General features: G+C 55.7%; 1 protein-coding gene across 5 annotated transcripts in view; it reads right to left on the bottom strand.

The window, feature by feature from the left end:
- SLC25A25 (solute carrier family 25 member 25) overlaps positions 1–14,566 on the bottom strand; it is a 158,567-nt gene that overhangs the window by 32,999 nt on the left and 111,002 nt on the right. For all 5 annotated transcript variants that reach the window (XM_085614174.1, XM_085614175.1, XM_085614173.1 and 2 more), the window contains 4 exons: positions 13,635–13,793; positions 10,167–10,319; positions 7,913–8,020; positions 7,371–7,538 (listed from right to left, as the gene is read on the bottom strand). In XM_085614174.1, coding sequence (XP_085470300.1) covers positions 7,371–7,538; positions 7,913–8,020; positions 10,167–10,319; positions 13,635–13,793 — 588 coding nt within the window. The remainder of the gene's footprint in view (positions 1–7,370; positions 7,539–7,912; positions 8,021–10,166; positions 10,320–13,634; positions 13,794–14,566) is intronic.

The following is a 14,566-nucleotide window of genomic DNA, read 5'->3' as shown; positions in this document are numbered from 1 at the left end:
GACCATGCTCACAGTTCTGGAGGAGGGCTTCCTTCACGAACCGGCAGGCGTCAAGGGAGAAATGACCTCTTTTCCTCCTGGTCAGACTCGGAGGGGAAAACGGTCTTCAGATTAGGCGATGGCCGATTGGGCTCAATGCCCGAAAGGCTGGCGTCTTCACTGTTCGACAAGGAGCAGCCATTGCTTTCTAAAGATGTTGAGTATGCTATCAGAGTATTGATGCTAAACCTCTTGATACACCCAACACCCTCCTGACAAATTCAAAGGGCCTTTCTTGAACAGAAGATGAGGCAGGCCTGGCATGCTGTGTTGTGGTTTGGGAAGAGACAGAGGTAACAAAGGTCACGTCGGTTGAACTGCGATTACTTTGCGTGGCCCTCGAACAGTCCTTAAAAAACAGAGGAGCACAAAGCCACAGAGAGGGCCGGAGGCCTTAGTTGAATATGCTACTTACCAGTATGCATCTGTTCTTGGCATGTAGGGCTGCTGACATTCATATCTGTGCATAGATCGCCGCCTAGTGTTGGGTCTGGATGTTTGCACGTTGTTGTCCTGGAAGAGTCTTCGAAGTATCCTGAGATAGGTGACTCCTCCCCTGGACCACAGTGCGCATGGGCATCCTCTCCATCCTCAGATTGTTTTTCGCCATTGTGGCAGTGATGGAGTAGATATAGAAAGTGATGACCATGCTATACAGTAATTCTGAGAGCTGCAGCTGCTACAGGCGCTGGGGAGGAGGGTGACCGATATGAATGTCAGCAGCCCTACATGCCAAGAACAGATGCATACTGGTAAGTAGCATATTCAGTTCGAGGCATGTGGGCTGCTGAATTCATCTTCTGTGCATAGAATACATAGCAGTACCTCCTATTAGCGGCGGCTACCAGTGCCAGCTGCAGCAGTCTGAAAAAGAGTTTTGAGAACAGCCTGTCCTACAGCTGCCTGCTGTTTTGAGTGTACATCTACACAATAGTGTTTGGTAAATGTATGTATAGTGGACCATGTGGCTGCTCTACATACATCATGTAAAGGAATGTTTCCAAGGAAAGCCATGGAGGCCCCTAACTTACGTGTTGAGTGGGCCCGTGGGGGAATCGTTAATGTGCGTTTAGCCTTTTGATAGCAAATTTGAATACATTTAACGATCCATCTGGCTATACCTGCTTTGGAGATTGCGTTGCCTTTGTGTTGTGGGGAAAAGGCGACGAAAAGTTGTTTTGTCTTCCTAAAGTTTTTAGTTCTGTCTATATAGTACATGAGGGCTCTTTTGACGTCTAGTGTATGGAGCATTCTTTCAGCGACATTTTGTGGATTCTGAAAGAAAACAGGCAGTTCAATGGTTTGATTCATGTGGAACTGCGATATTACTTAAGGCATGAATTTGGGGTTGGTACGTAGTACGACCCTGTTTGCGTGAACCTGTATGAATGGCACTTGAATGGTTAGTGCCTGGCGTTCACTAACTCTTCTCAACGAAGTGATTGCTACTAGGAAAGCTACTTTCCAGGTGAGGAATTGAATCTCACATGAGTGGAGAGGTTCGAAGGGTGGACCCATCAGTCGGGTGAGGACCAAGTTGAGGTTCCACACTGGTGCTGGTGGGTGTCTTGGGGGAATTACTCGTTTAAGTCCCTCCAAGAAGGCTTTGATGGCAGGCACTCTGAATAAAGAGAGGTGCTGCCTGTTTTGGAGATAGGCTGCTATTGCGGTTAAATGGATACGTATTGAGGTGTATGCCAGATTGCATCGGTATAGGTGTAATAGGTAACAGATTATGTTTTGAATTGTTTCGTCTAGCGGGTTAATGCCATTGTTATTGCAATAAATGACAAACCTTTTCCATTTGGCTGCATAGCAAGCTCTGGTAGTGGGTCTCCTAGCTTCCTTAATGATCTCCATACAGTCAGGTGGCAGGTTTAGGTAGTCAAACTCTAGGACTTCAGGAGCCAGATTGCCAGGTTCAGCTGTTGCGGATCTGGGTGCTGAATTTCTCCATGGTTCTGCGTCAAAAGCGCGGGTTTGATCCGCAGCCTTTGATGCGGCACCACGGAAAGTTCCAGAAAGGTGGTGTACCATGGCTGGCGTGCCCATGTTGGAGCAACCAGGATGAGTGTCAGTGAGTGCTGTTGCAGTTTGCGTGCCACTAGCGGTATCAACGGCGCTGGGGGAAAAGCGTACGCAGATCTGCCGGACCAGTTCATCCATATCGCATTGCCCTGCGACTGTGGATGTGGGAACCTGGCGGCAAAGCTTTGGCATTTTGCGTTTTCCCTTGTGGCGAATAGGTCTATCTCTGGATGACCCCACTGCTGGAAGTATGGTTGGAGTACTGATGGGTGTAACTCCCACTCGTGCATCTGGTGGCTGTGTCTGCTGAGCAGATCCGCCATCTGGTTGTCCTTGCCTGGGAGGTGTTCCGCCATGAGGAATATGTTCCTCTGAATGGCCCACTTCCACATGCTCTGAGCCAGATGAGACAATTGTGGAGAGTGTGTTCCTCCCTGCTTCTGTATGTAGTACATGGCAGTCATGTTGTCCGTCCGGATCAACACGACCTTGTTGCACAGGTGTACTTTGAATGCTTTCATAGCTAGGAAGATTGCCATCAGTTCCAGAAGGTTGATGTGCATCTTCTTTTGTTGTGTAGTCCATAGTCCCTGCACTGTGTAATTGAGTACATGGGCTCCCCATCCCTGGAGAGACGCGTCCGCTGTCAGTATTATTTGTGGGACAGGCTCTTGGAACGGTCGGCCCTTGCAAAGGTTTTGTGGATTCCACCAATGCAGAGAGTTGTATGCCCGACCGCTCACCAACACTAGGTCTTTTAATTGCCCGTGAGCCTGATTCCATTGACGTGCTAAGCACTACTGAAGCGGGCGCATATGTAGTCTCGCGTGTGGGACTATGAAAATGCAGGAGGCCATCATGCCTATCAACTGCATGAACACTCGCGCGGGAAGGGAGTGTTGGGGTTTGAACTTGGAAATCAGCATTTGCATGCTGTTGATCCTCACTAAATTTGGCTGAGCTGTGGCTGCCAGAGTGTCTATGGTCGCACCTAGGTACTGTTGTACGTGTGCGGGTTGGAGATGTGACTTTGGGTAATTTAGTGAGAATCCCAGGCTGTGAAGAAGGTGAATGGTGCGGGACATGTGGCTGGCACATTGCTGGGCTGACTTTGCCTGAACAAGCCAGTCGTCCAGGTAAGGGTAGACGTGAATGTGTTGCCTCCGTAGATGTGCAGCCACGGTAGCTAGGCACTTTGTGAAAACTCTGGGTGCTGTTGTCACTCCGAAGGGGAGGACTTTGAATTGATAGTGCTGCCCCTGAATGGTGAACCGGAGATATTTTCTGTGTGACGGGTGTATGGGTATGTGGAAATACGCATCTTTGAGGTCTAGCGTGGCTAGGAAATGTCCCTGTCTGAGGAGCGGGAGAACCTGCTGTAGGGTGAGCATGTGAAAATGCTCTGAGAGAATGTAGTGGTTGAGGGGTCTCAGGTCTAGGATAGGTCTGTGTGACCTGTCCTTTTTTGGTATTAAGAAGTACAGAGAGTACACCCCTGTTCCCTGCTGGTGTACGGGCACGACCTCTATTACGTCTTTTTGCAGCATACTTAGCACCTCCTGCTGTAATAACGCTAAGTGCTCTGAGGACATAGGACGGTGCCTTGGCGGTATGGTGGGTGGAGTGGAGGTTAATTCGAGACAGTAACCGTGTTGGATAACATCTTTGACCCACCTGTCCGTGGTGATGGAATCCCACGTGGACAGGAACCGCTGGAGCCTTCCCCCGACAGGTGTTATGTGGGCGGGGGGAAGGGAGAGGGCGTCACTGTTTGTTCTTGGGGGAGGACCTGGTATTGCCGTAAGCACGTCCTCTGCCCTTGGTGCTGGAGCCACGATATCCACCTCGGGTGTTTTTATCGTAGGAACTCTGTGTGCCCCCTTTATTGTAGGTTTGCTGTGCCCCTTGTCCTCTACCTGCACCTCTATTCCCGGGGCGACGAAAGGAGCCACTACGAAATGTCTGCGTTTGCAGAGCCCCCATTGACTTCGCAGTGTCCGTGTTTTTTTTAATCTTTTCTAAGGTGGTGTCAACCTCCGGTCCAAATAAGTAGTCGGGGTTGACCGGCTGATTGAGGATGTTATTTTGGACCTCAGGTTTGAATCCGGAGATTCGTAACCAGGCGTGTCGTCGTAGCATGACGCTGGTGTTTATTGCCCTTGCAGCAGTGTCTGCGGCATCCAGTGCACACTTGATGGATGCGTTTGTGAGCAGTTGTCCCTCCCTGATGAGGAGCTCCGCTGCCTCTTTGTACTCGTCTGGCAGGTGTTGGAGTAGGGTCTCTAACGTGTCATAGTGTGAGCGGTCGTAGCGAGCTAGGAGGGCCTGTGTATTGGCGATGCGCCATATGTTTGCTGCCTGGGCTGCAATCCGTTTGCCGGAGGTCTCTAGAACCTTGGACTCTTTGTCCGGGGGAGGAGCATCACCAGTTGTCTGCGAGTGTGCCCGTTTGCGAGCATTGGCAACTACAATGGAGTCCAGAGGCAACTGGCTTCTAATGTACGTGGGGTCTCCAGGTGCGGGTTTGTACTTTTTCTCGATCCTGGGGTTTATTACCCGTGCCCTGGTGGTTTCCTTGAAAATGTCCTTTGCTGGCTTGAGGACACCTTTTAACATGGGCAGAGTCTTTACAGTCCTCTCGGAGGATGCGAAAGTGTCCACCAAGAAATCATCCTCGATAGTGTCTGAGTGGAGTTGCACTCCATGATTGGCTGCGGCACGTTCAATGATGGCGTTGAATGCAGCAGTGTCCTCTGTGGGGGACGTTTTTGCGCCATAAAGTTGCGTGTCCTGTGTATCCAGAGCGGCACCTGGGTCTACAGGGTCATCCCAGACTTGATCAGGGTCTTGCTGTCCCTCAGGGTCTATGTCTTCGGGGTAGGTGGTGTCGTCACCCATGTAGTCCTCCACTGCATCCGTGTCGGAGTGCGTTGGAGAGAATGATGGATCTGTGTAAGAGGTGTGGATGCGTTCATAAAGAACTGGCTCCGATTCCGCTGGCACTTTTTGTTTTAGCGGGATCCTATAAGAGTCCAAAGCTTGCCCTGAAGTGATCTTCCGCTTTCGGAGCATGAGCCTGCCGGTGTCGATGAAGTGGGACGGCGATGTCCCAGTAGTCGAGTGTTCGGTAGATGGGGACCTTGTCTGGGTAACGCGGGTTCTGATTTCGAACATTTTCGGCGCCGTGGATGGCGGCAAACCAAAGGTGATGTTGGCCGGTGCCGAAGGTGCCTTCTGTGCCCATGTCGGTTCGGAGCCCGACGAGGTCTGGAGGGCTGCCTTTTCCCTGATGCGTTGCAAGGACGCTGCCACTTGTCGCACCTGGAACGCCGACGGTTCTTTGGCGCAGAGTGGTTCCGTAGAGGCAGGTGTGGACTTCTTCGAAGTGACCGGGTCATCGAGTCGAGGAGGGGTAGGAGCCGTCGACGGCGTCGATGAGTGTACCGTAGTCGCTGCCTTCGAGGTGGATAGCAATGCAGTGGCTATTTTCACCTTGGTGGCCGGTGCCGATTGCTTCGGTGCCGGGGGCCGAGGCGCTTTGACGGTACCGACTGCTTTTCTTTTTGGGTCGGCGCCGACATCGGCTGCAGCGAGTTCGGCACCGAAGTCTCTTTTGGTGCGGTCGGAGCCGACGGGTTTGGCTGGCGTCGAAGGTGTGGTGGTCCTCGAGCCGACCAGTGTCAGTTTCACTTTCGGTTTCTGTTTAACCGGTGCGATGATTGGTTTCGGTTTCGTGGTAGGGAAACCAGTCTTTTTAGGTAACAATGGCTCTTGCTGTATGTCCGTGGCCGGGCCAGAGGGCGGGGCCGAAGAACTGCGGGATTGGTCTTGGGTAAAGCCCGAAGGCGATCCCTCGACCGGAGCAGTCGACTGACACACTGGGATAGCCTCAATTTGGACGGGTAGGCCTTGCTCCTCACCGGAGCTACCTTCTTCGGCCCCTAAGGCCTTATCGTAGTCTCCTACCTCGTCGTCGGCTTCTTCCCTGTGAAAAAGCTCTTCATCGACATCTTCCGATCGGGAACCGTGTTCGGAAGTGGGGCTGGAGGGTATATTTTCCATGCTTTCCACATCTTCGTCCTCGGTGCTGAAGATGTTGGTCGGGGCCGGTGCCGCTTGCTGCGCTTCCAGTCGCGCGTCGATTCCGGAGAGTCTTCTTGGATCTGAATCGGGCACAGGCCATGCATTTCGATTCGTCATGATCCGGTGAGAGGCATTTGTTACACACCGGGTGGATGTCGATATGGGGGTATTTGGCGTGGCAAACAGGACACCGCTTGAATGGGGTCCTCGATTCCATCGTCGAAGTTCGGTCGATGGTCGGATTTAATGGATCCGAAAAGTTGTTAAAGCCGTGAAAACTAGCCTGTAAACTGTCGATAGCGATCGGGAACAGTACCGTCGAAAACTAAAGGCCTTTTGGCCTGAAAACTAAATTTTCCTAACTTGAGTCAAGATAAGCACATCCGAACCCAATGGCGGAAAAAAACAATCTGAGGATGGAGAGGATGCCCATGCGCACTGTGGTCCAGGGGAGGAGTCACCTATCTCAGGATACTTCGAAGACTCTTCCAGGACAACAACGTGCAAACATCCGGACCCAACACTAGGCGGCGATCTATGCACAGATATGAATTCAGCAGCCCACATGCCTCGAACAGTTAGGAGTTGATCGACCAAAGTCCGTCTCCGAAGGATGTCACCGAAAAGGTGGACGGCAAAAGCATTCCCAAATATCTGTTTCTAATTTTACCATGTGGGCACGAAGGAAAGTAGCATAACACATTGATTATCAGCACTGTCAGTACAGGTCAAAACCCAAAGGCAGGAAAAGATCTGTGCCTATGCGCATGCACTATGGATGGAGGCACAGTGCATCTCATGACTCGAAAGCCTTTATTTGAAGAAAAAAAAAACTGTATAGAGATGTGTTTAGTGCAGCACTGTGATCAACGGAGTCAGTCAGGTGATGCGTGTATAGTGCAGCACCGCTCGACAAGAGTCCCAGTCCATAGGTGAGTGTATAGTGCAGCACTGTGAACTCACTTCCCACATACGGACACACTGAAGCTTGAGTGCATTAAACAGTCATTGGCAGGGTTCACAAACAAGAATATCTGTGCGGGCTGCATCGATGGGGTGCAAGTAAAATACCGCTCTTGCTGTTTCTAAAGCCACAATTGGAAGACCCTCCCTGCCCATTAGCAAAGTTCAAGGGAGACTGGCACAGATATCCAGATGAAAAACTCAAAAGGATTAGGACTGTGCTCAACTGGTTTTACAGTTAGTCGTTTATGTCTTACCTCATACACAGCTAGGTCAATGCCCGCATAGGGGATGATGCCCAGCATGTTGGGCACATAGCCCTTGTAGAAAGCAGTCATGCCTTCCTTCAGGAGGATCTTCTTGCCACAGTCCAGCATGCCCAGGTATTGCCCTGTTTTCCTCAGTGCCATCCGAGTCTTCAATACCTACAAGATATAGGGTAAGAGTCAAGACAAGCCTCTCAGTGCTCCAGGAGGGCACCGAGCAGAATTTACATGCCGCTAACGGGCGCCAGTCCGGGGGTGGTATGGAGGATTCTGCAGCCTGGGGCAGAGGGGTAAACAAAGATCACAGCCTATGGCAAGGGTGGCAAGAAGGCCCCAGACTGCAGCATGGGGGTTATAGGTTCAGCTTCAATCAGAAGGTTACATGAAGACCAGACCCTACCGCAATGGGGGATAGAGGATATCGCAGGCAGAGGTTCACATGAACACAGTGGCCGGGGGCAGGAGATTGATTACATGGATACCGCCTCACTGCTTTTTTGTCTTGAGTCAAGCAAAACAAATCTGAGACTCACCTCCATGGGGTAAATGCTGCTCTGTGCGATGGCCCCAGCCAGTGAACCCGCCACCAGTCGCTCGTGAATCCGCAAAGTCTCCTGGTCACTCCCAATGAGATGCTTTATCTAAGGAGGGGAAGTGGAGAAGTTAGAGAGAGAAAGAAATAGGGAGGAAAACGGAAGGAGTTGGAGGAGAGAGATCAATACTGAGGGAGTTTAGGAAGCAGCCTATCGACAGATTGTTGAGGGGGTTGGTAGCTACCAACGCACTGGAATCAACACTGCTGAGGGAGCGAGGCTCCTTACACACTGGCATCAACACTACGGAGGCTCCTTACACACTAGCACCATCACTGCTGAGGGAGTGCAGATGCTCCTTACACACTGGCATCACTGCTGAGGGAGTGCAGATGCTCCTTACACACTGGCATCACTGCTGAGGGAGCGTAGACGCTCCTTACACACCGGCAACATCACTGCTGAGGAAGCGCAGACGCTCCTAACATACTGGCATCATCACTGCTGAGGAAGCGGAGGCTCCTTACATACTGGCATCAACACTGCTGAGGGAGCGGAGACTCCTTACACACTGGCATCAACACAGCTGAGGGAGTGGAGGCTCCTTACACACTGGTATCAACAGCGCAGACGCTCCTTACACCCTGGCACCATCACTGCTGAGGGAGCGCAGACGCTCCTTACACACCAGCACCATTACTGCCGAGATAGCGGAAGCTCCTTACACACTGGCACCATCACTGCTGAGGGAGCGTAGATGCTCCTTACACACTGGCATCACTGCTGAGGGAGCGCAGACCCTCCTTACACACTGGCACCATCACTGCTGAGGGAGCGCAGACGCTCACTACCACTGGCATCATGAGTGCTGAGGGAGCGCAGACGCTCCTTACACACTGGCACCATCACTGCTGAGGGAGGGCCAGATGCTCCTTACACACTGGCATCAACACTGCAGAGGGAGCGCAGACGCCCCTTACACACTGGATCCATCACTGCAGAGGGAGCGCAGACGCTCCTTACACACTGGCATCATCACTGCTGAGGGAGCAGATGCTCCTTACACACTGGCATCAACACTGCAGAGGGAGCGCAGACGCCCCTTACACACTGGATCCATCACTGCAGAGGGAGCGCAGACGCTCCTTACACACTGGCATCAACACTGCAGAGGGAGCGCAGACGCTCCTTACACACTGGCATCAACACTGCTGAGGGAGCGCAGACGCTCCTTACACACTGGCATCAACAATGCTGAGGGAGCGCAGACACTCCTTCCACACTGGTATCAACACTGCTGAGAGAGCGCAGATGCTCCTTACACACTAGCACCATTACTGCTGAGAGCGCGGATGCTCCTTACACACTGGCACCATCACTGCTGAGTGAGTGCAGATGCTCCTTACACACTGGCACCATCACAGCTGAGGGAGCGAAGGCTCCTAACACACTGGCATCATCACTGCTGAGGGAGCGCAGTTGCTCCTTACACAGTAGCACCATCACTGCTGAGGGAGCGCAGACACTCCTTACACACTGGCACCATCACTGCTGAGGGAGCGAAGGCTCCTAACACACTGGCATCATCACTGCTGAGAGAGCGCAGACACACCTTACACACTAGCACCATTGCTGCTGAGAGAGCGGAGGCTCCTTAAACACTGGCACCATCACTGCTGAGGGAGCGCAGATGCTCCTTACACACTGGCATCATGAGTGCTGAGGGAGCGCAGATGCTCCTTACACACTGGCACCATCACAGCTGAGGGAGCGAAGGCTCCTAACACACTGGCATCATCACTGCTGAGGGAGCGCAGTTGCTCCTTACACAGTAGCACCATCACTGCTGAGGGAGCGCAGACACTCCTTACACACTGGCACCATCACTTCTGAGGGAGCGGAGGCTCCTTACACACTGGCACCATCACTGCTGAGGGAGCGCAGACCCTCACTACTCACTGGCATCATGAGTGCTGAGGGAGCGCAGAGGCCAACAAAATCATTTCTGAGGGAGGATCCAAGGAAGAAGCTAAGGCGGGAGTCTCCCTAAATGTTTTAATCTGCCAAAGAGACTCAGATAAGGCATGTGCACTGGTAAGAGCAGCAAACGTCAGTAGGGTCTACCAGTCCATTGCGACCCAGAACCCCTCCATAATATCTATCCAACACCCCACCCTGGCCATGAAGATCCGAGTACCCGACAGACTAAACCCCAACCTGCTGCCCAAGAGCACATTGCCTGCCCTGGCCTTACCTGCTCATAGGCCATGAACTTGATAGCAGACTCTGGGGCGATTTTTAAGACATTGATACCGTTGCCTCTCCAGAGGGATCGCACACCGCCCTCCCGCAGCATCTGGCTGAAGCCGCCGACAATGCACATGTTGTTACTGCGTGTGGCATGAACCTGGGGGAGGTGAAGACATTACAGAGTGTCTGGTCATGCACGGCTGTGAAGGAGTTTAGGGCAAAACTGAACAGGCACAGTAGGTACAGGGAAAATCAGAACTACTGGAACTCTCAGACGCAAGGTGGAGGGCAACATTCAACCACAGCTGGACACAACATATACAGAGCGCCACAGCTGGACACAACATAAAACACACAGAGCGCCACAGCCAAACACAACATACACAGCCGGACACCGAGCGCCACAGCCGGACACAACATACACACAGAGCGCCAGAGAATACAGAGCCAAGAGGGCCATGTGGGCAGGAGAAACTATAGAACAAGGATGAAAGGGAGGGCAGAGATAAAGGAGTATGGACAGTAAAGCAGAAGGTTCTGTAACAGCAGTGGGTGCAGGACTAGAGGTGGAAATGTGCACAGGGCGGAGCAGTGTGGGAAGCGGAAAGGACAGTGCCCCCGAGAACTTGGACAGCAGAGGTAGCCAGGGCAAACCCCAGGGGTGGCAGCCCAGAGGGCAGACCCCAGAGGTGACAGCCCCCTCCCGGGGGTGGCAGCCCAGAGATGGCAGCCCCCTCCCGGGGGTGGCAGCCCAGAGGTGGCAGCCCCTTCCTAGAAGTGGCAGCCAACTCCCGGGGGTGGCAGCCCCATCCCGGAGGTGGCAGCCTGAGGAGGCAGCCAACTCCCGGAGGAGGCAGCCCCATCCCTGAGGAGGCAGCCAACTCCCGGAGGAGGCAGCCCCATCCCGGAGGTGGCAGCCTGAGGAGGCAGCCCCATCCCGGAGGTGGCAGCCTGAGGAGGCAGCCCCATCCCGGAGGTGGCAGCCTGAGGAGGCAGCCCCATCCCGGAGGTGGCAGCCTGAGGAGGCAGCCCCATCCCGGAGGTGGCAGCCTGAGGAGGCAGCCCCATCCCGGAGGTGGCAGCCTGAGGAGGCAGCCAACTCCCGGAGGAGGCAGCCCCCTCCCAGAGTTGGCAGCTCGAGGTGGCAGCCAACTCCCGGAGGTGGCAGATCCCGGAGGTGGCAGCCTGAGGAGGCAGCCAACTCCCAGAGGAGGCAGCCAACTCCCAGAGGAGGCAGCCAACTCCCGGAGGTGGCAGATCCCGGGGGTGTCAGCCGAGAGGGCAGCCCCCGGGGGTGGCCGCCGAGAGGGCAGACCCCGGGGGTGGCCGCCGAGAGGGCAGACCCCGGGGGTGGCCGCCGAGAGGGCAGACCCCGGGGGTGGCCGCCGAGAGGGCAGACCCCGGGGGTGGCCGCCGAGTGGGCAGACCCCGGGGGTGGCCGCCGAGTGGGCAGACCCCGGGGGTGGCCGCCGAGTGGGCAGACCCCGGGGGTGGCCGCCGAGAGGGCAGACCCCGGGGGTGGCAGCCGAGAGGGCAGACCCCGGGGGTGGCAGCCGAGAGGGCAGACCCCGGGGGTGGCAGCCGAGAGGGCAGACCCCGGGGGTGGCAGCCGAGAGGGCAGACCCCGGGGGTGGCAGCCGAGAGGGCAGACCCCGGGGGTGGCAGCCGAGAGGGCAGACCCCGGGGGTGGCCGTCGAGAGGGCAGACCCCGGGGGTGGCCGTCGAGAGGGCAGACCCCGGGGGTGGCCGTCGAGAGGGCCGACCCCGGGGGTGGCCGCCGAGAGGGCCGACCCCGGGGGTGGCCGCCGAGAGGGCCGACCCCGGGGGTGGCAGCCGAGAGGGCCGACCCCGGGGGTGGCAGCCGAGAGGGCCGACCCCGGGGGTGGCAGCCGAGAGGGCCGACCCCGGGGGTGGCAGCCGAGAGGGCAGACCCCGGGGGTGGCAGCCGAGAGGGCAGACCCCGGGGGTGGCAGCCGAGAGGGCAGACCCCGGGGGTGGCAGCCGAGAGGGCAGACCCCGGGGGTGGCAGCCGAGAGGGCAGACCCCGGGGGTGGCAGCCGAGAGGGCAGACCCCGGGGGTGGCAGCCGAGAGGGCAGACCCCGGGGGTGGCAGCCGAGAGGGCAGACCCCGGGGGTTGCAGCCGAGAGGGCAGACCCCGGAGGGGGGTTCAGGGGTGGCAGCTGAAGGGTGGCATCAGGGTGAGAGCCCGGAGGACAAGATCCAGAAGTGTGTCACTGCAGGCATGGCACCAGGAGAGGAGGGTCAGGGTGACATCAAAAAGAACTGAGTCAGGACAAGAGTGTGGGTGTCACAACAGGGTACAGTCTTAGCCTGATAGGACACAGTGATCAACAGAGTAAGGAGCCCACTGCGAGGGGAATGGCAGAGGCAGGAAAGACGCACTGCTGAGAGCAGAGTACAAGCCTAGCTTATCAGAAGACAGCGAGCCGCGCCCTTTTCTCAGAATTACACGGAAATGCTCATCCCTACCGACAGCAAAGAGCCCCATGGGGGGTGGGAGCAAACACTCAAGGGGTGAGCTGTGCCCCCACCAACCTTCAGCACACGCTGAAGGGGTGAACTTTGCTCCCACACCCCCCTTCAGCATACACTCAAGGGGTGAACTGAGCTCCCACCCCCTTTCAGCCTGTTGAAAGAGAAGGGGGTGGGAGCACACGATGAAGGGGTGAATTGTGCTCCCACCCCCCCTCAGTACACGCTCAAAGGGTGACCTGTGCTCCCACTTCAGCACACGCTCAAGGGTTGAACTGTGCTCCCACCCCCACTCAGCACACGCTCAAGGGGTGAACTGTGCTCCCACCCCCCTCAGCACACGCTCTATGGGTGAACTGTGCTCCCCCCCCAGCACACGCTCAATGGGTGAACTGTGCTCCCCCCCCAGCACACGCTCAATGGGTGAACTGTGCTCCCCCCCCCAGCACACGCTCAATGGGTGAACTGTGCTCCCCACCCCCCAGCACACGCTCAATGGGTGAACTGTGCTCCCCACCCCCCAGCACACGCTCAATGGGTGAACTGTGCTCCCCACCCCCCAGCACACGCTCAATGGGTGAACTGTGCTCCCCCCCCCCCCCCAGCACACGCTCAATGGGTGAACTGTGCTCCCACCCCCCTTCAGCACACTCTCAAGGGATGAACTGTGCTCCCACCCCCCTTCAGCACACGCTCAAGGGGTGAACTGTGCTCCCACCCCCCTTCAGCACACTCTCAAGGGATGAACTGTGCTCCCACCCCCCTTCAGCACACGCTCAAGGGGTGAACTGTGCTCCCACCCCCCTTCAGCACACTCTCAAGGGATGAACTGTGCTCCCACCCCCCTTCAGCACACGCTCAAGGGATGAACTGTGCTCCCACCCCCCTTCAGCACACGCTCAAGGGATGAACTGTGCTCCCACCCCCCTCAGCACACGCTCAAGAGGTGAACTGTTCAAGGACAAACAAGACACTCACCTGCATGAGCACCTTCAGCCGGTCCAGGGGGGCCGTGCAGGTTCGTGACACCGCCCCAGCCCCGCCGCCTGCCACCAGGTGCCTCCACAGCATGCCCCTCTGCTTCTCCTCCGCCGTGAACTCGTCGGGCACCGCCAGGTTCTCGCCAACATCCAAAATCTAAAAGAAAAGCACAAGAGTTCAGAGCAAGGCCTGGCCACCGTCTGTGCCCCCAAAGCAGGCCGGACCCCAGGACCCGCCCCAGTCTGCCAAGGCCAGTTCATCTGCAGGGCCTGCTGGCTGGCACTCCTGGGGGGCACACACCTTGTGAGCTCCACTCGGTGTGCGGACACTGGGTAAGGCACAGCAGCTCACCCCGTACGGCCTTTGTATTCAAGCCTGGAGCCCCTCAGTGGGTTGTTTACTAATAATCCTTTCATCTTCTCTCCTACCACGCTTCCACTTGTGTGGACAGACCAAAAGGCAGTTTTTGGGGATATAAAGCTTCCCTGTGAACCTATACGCTAAAATGGAATTAGGAAATCAGTGGATTCACATCCATGGCACAAGGTCCAAGCATCTGATCTTAGCGCCTCTTGCTCAAGTTCACATCCATGGCACAAGGTCCAAGCATCTGATCTTAGCGCCTTTCGCGCAAGTTCACATCCTTGGCACCAGGGCCAAGCACATGATCTTAGCGCCTCTCTGGCAAGTTCACATCCATGGCACCAGGCCCAAGCATCTGATATTAGCGCCTTTCGCGCAAGTTCACATCCATGGCACCAGGGCCAAGCACATGATCTTAGCGCCTCTCTGGCAAGTTCACATCCATGGCACCAGGCCCAAGCATCTGATATTAGCGCCTCTCGCGCAATTTCACATCCATGGTACCAAGCCCAAGCATATGATCTTAGCGCCTCTCGCACAAGTTCATGCATCTGATCTTAGCGCCT

This window comes from Triturus cristatus, chromosome 1_2, assembly GCF_964204655.1.
Source record: "Triturus cristatus chromosome 1_2, aTriCri1.1, whole genome shotgun sequence".
NCBI lineage: Eukaryota > Metazoa > Chordata > Amphibia > Caudata > Salamandridae > Triturus > Triturus cristatus.
The sequence above is the reverse complement of the archived record's forward strand: the minus strand, read 5'-3'. Positions and strand labels throughout refer to the sequence as shown.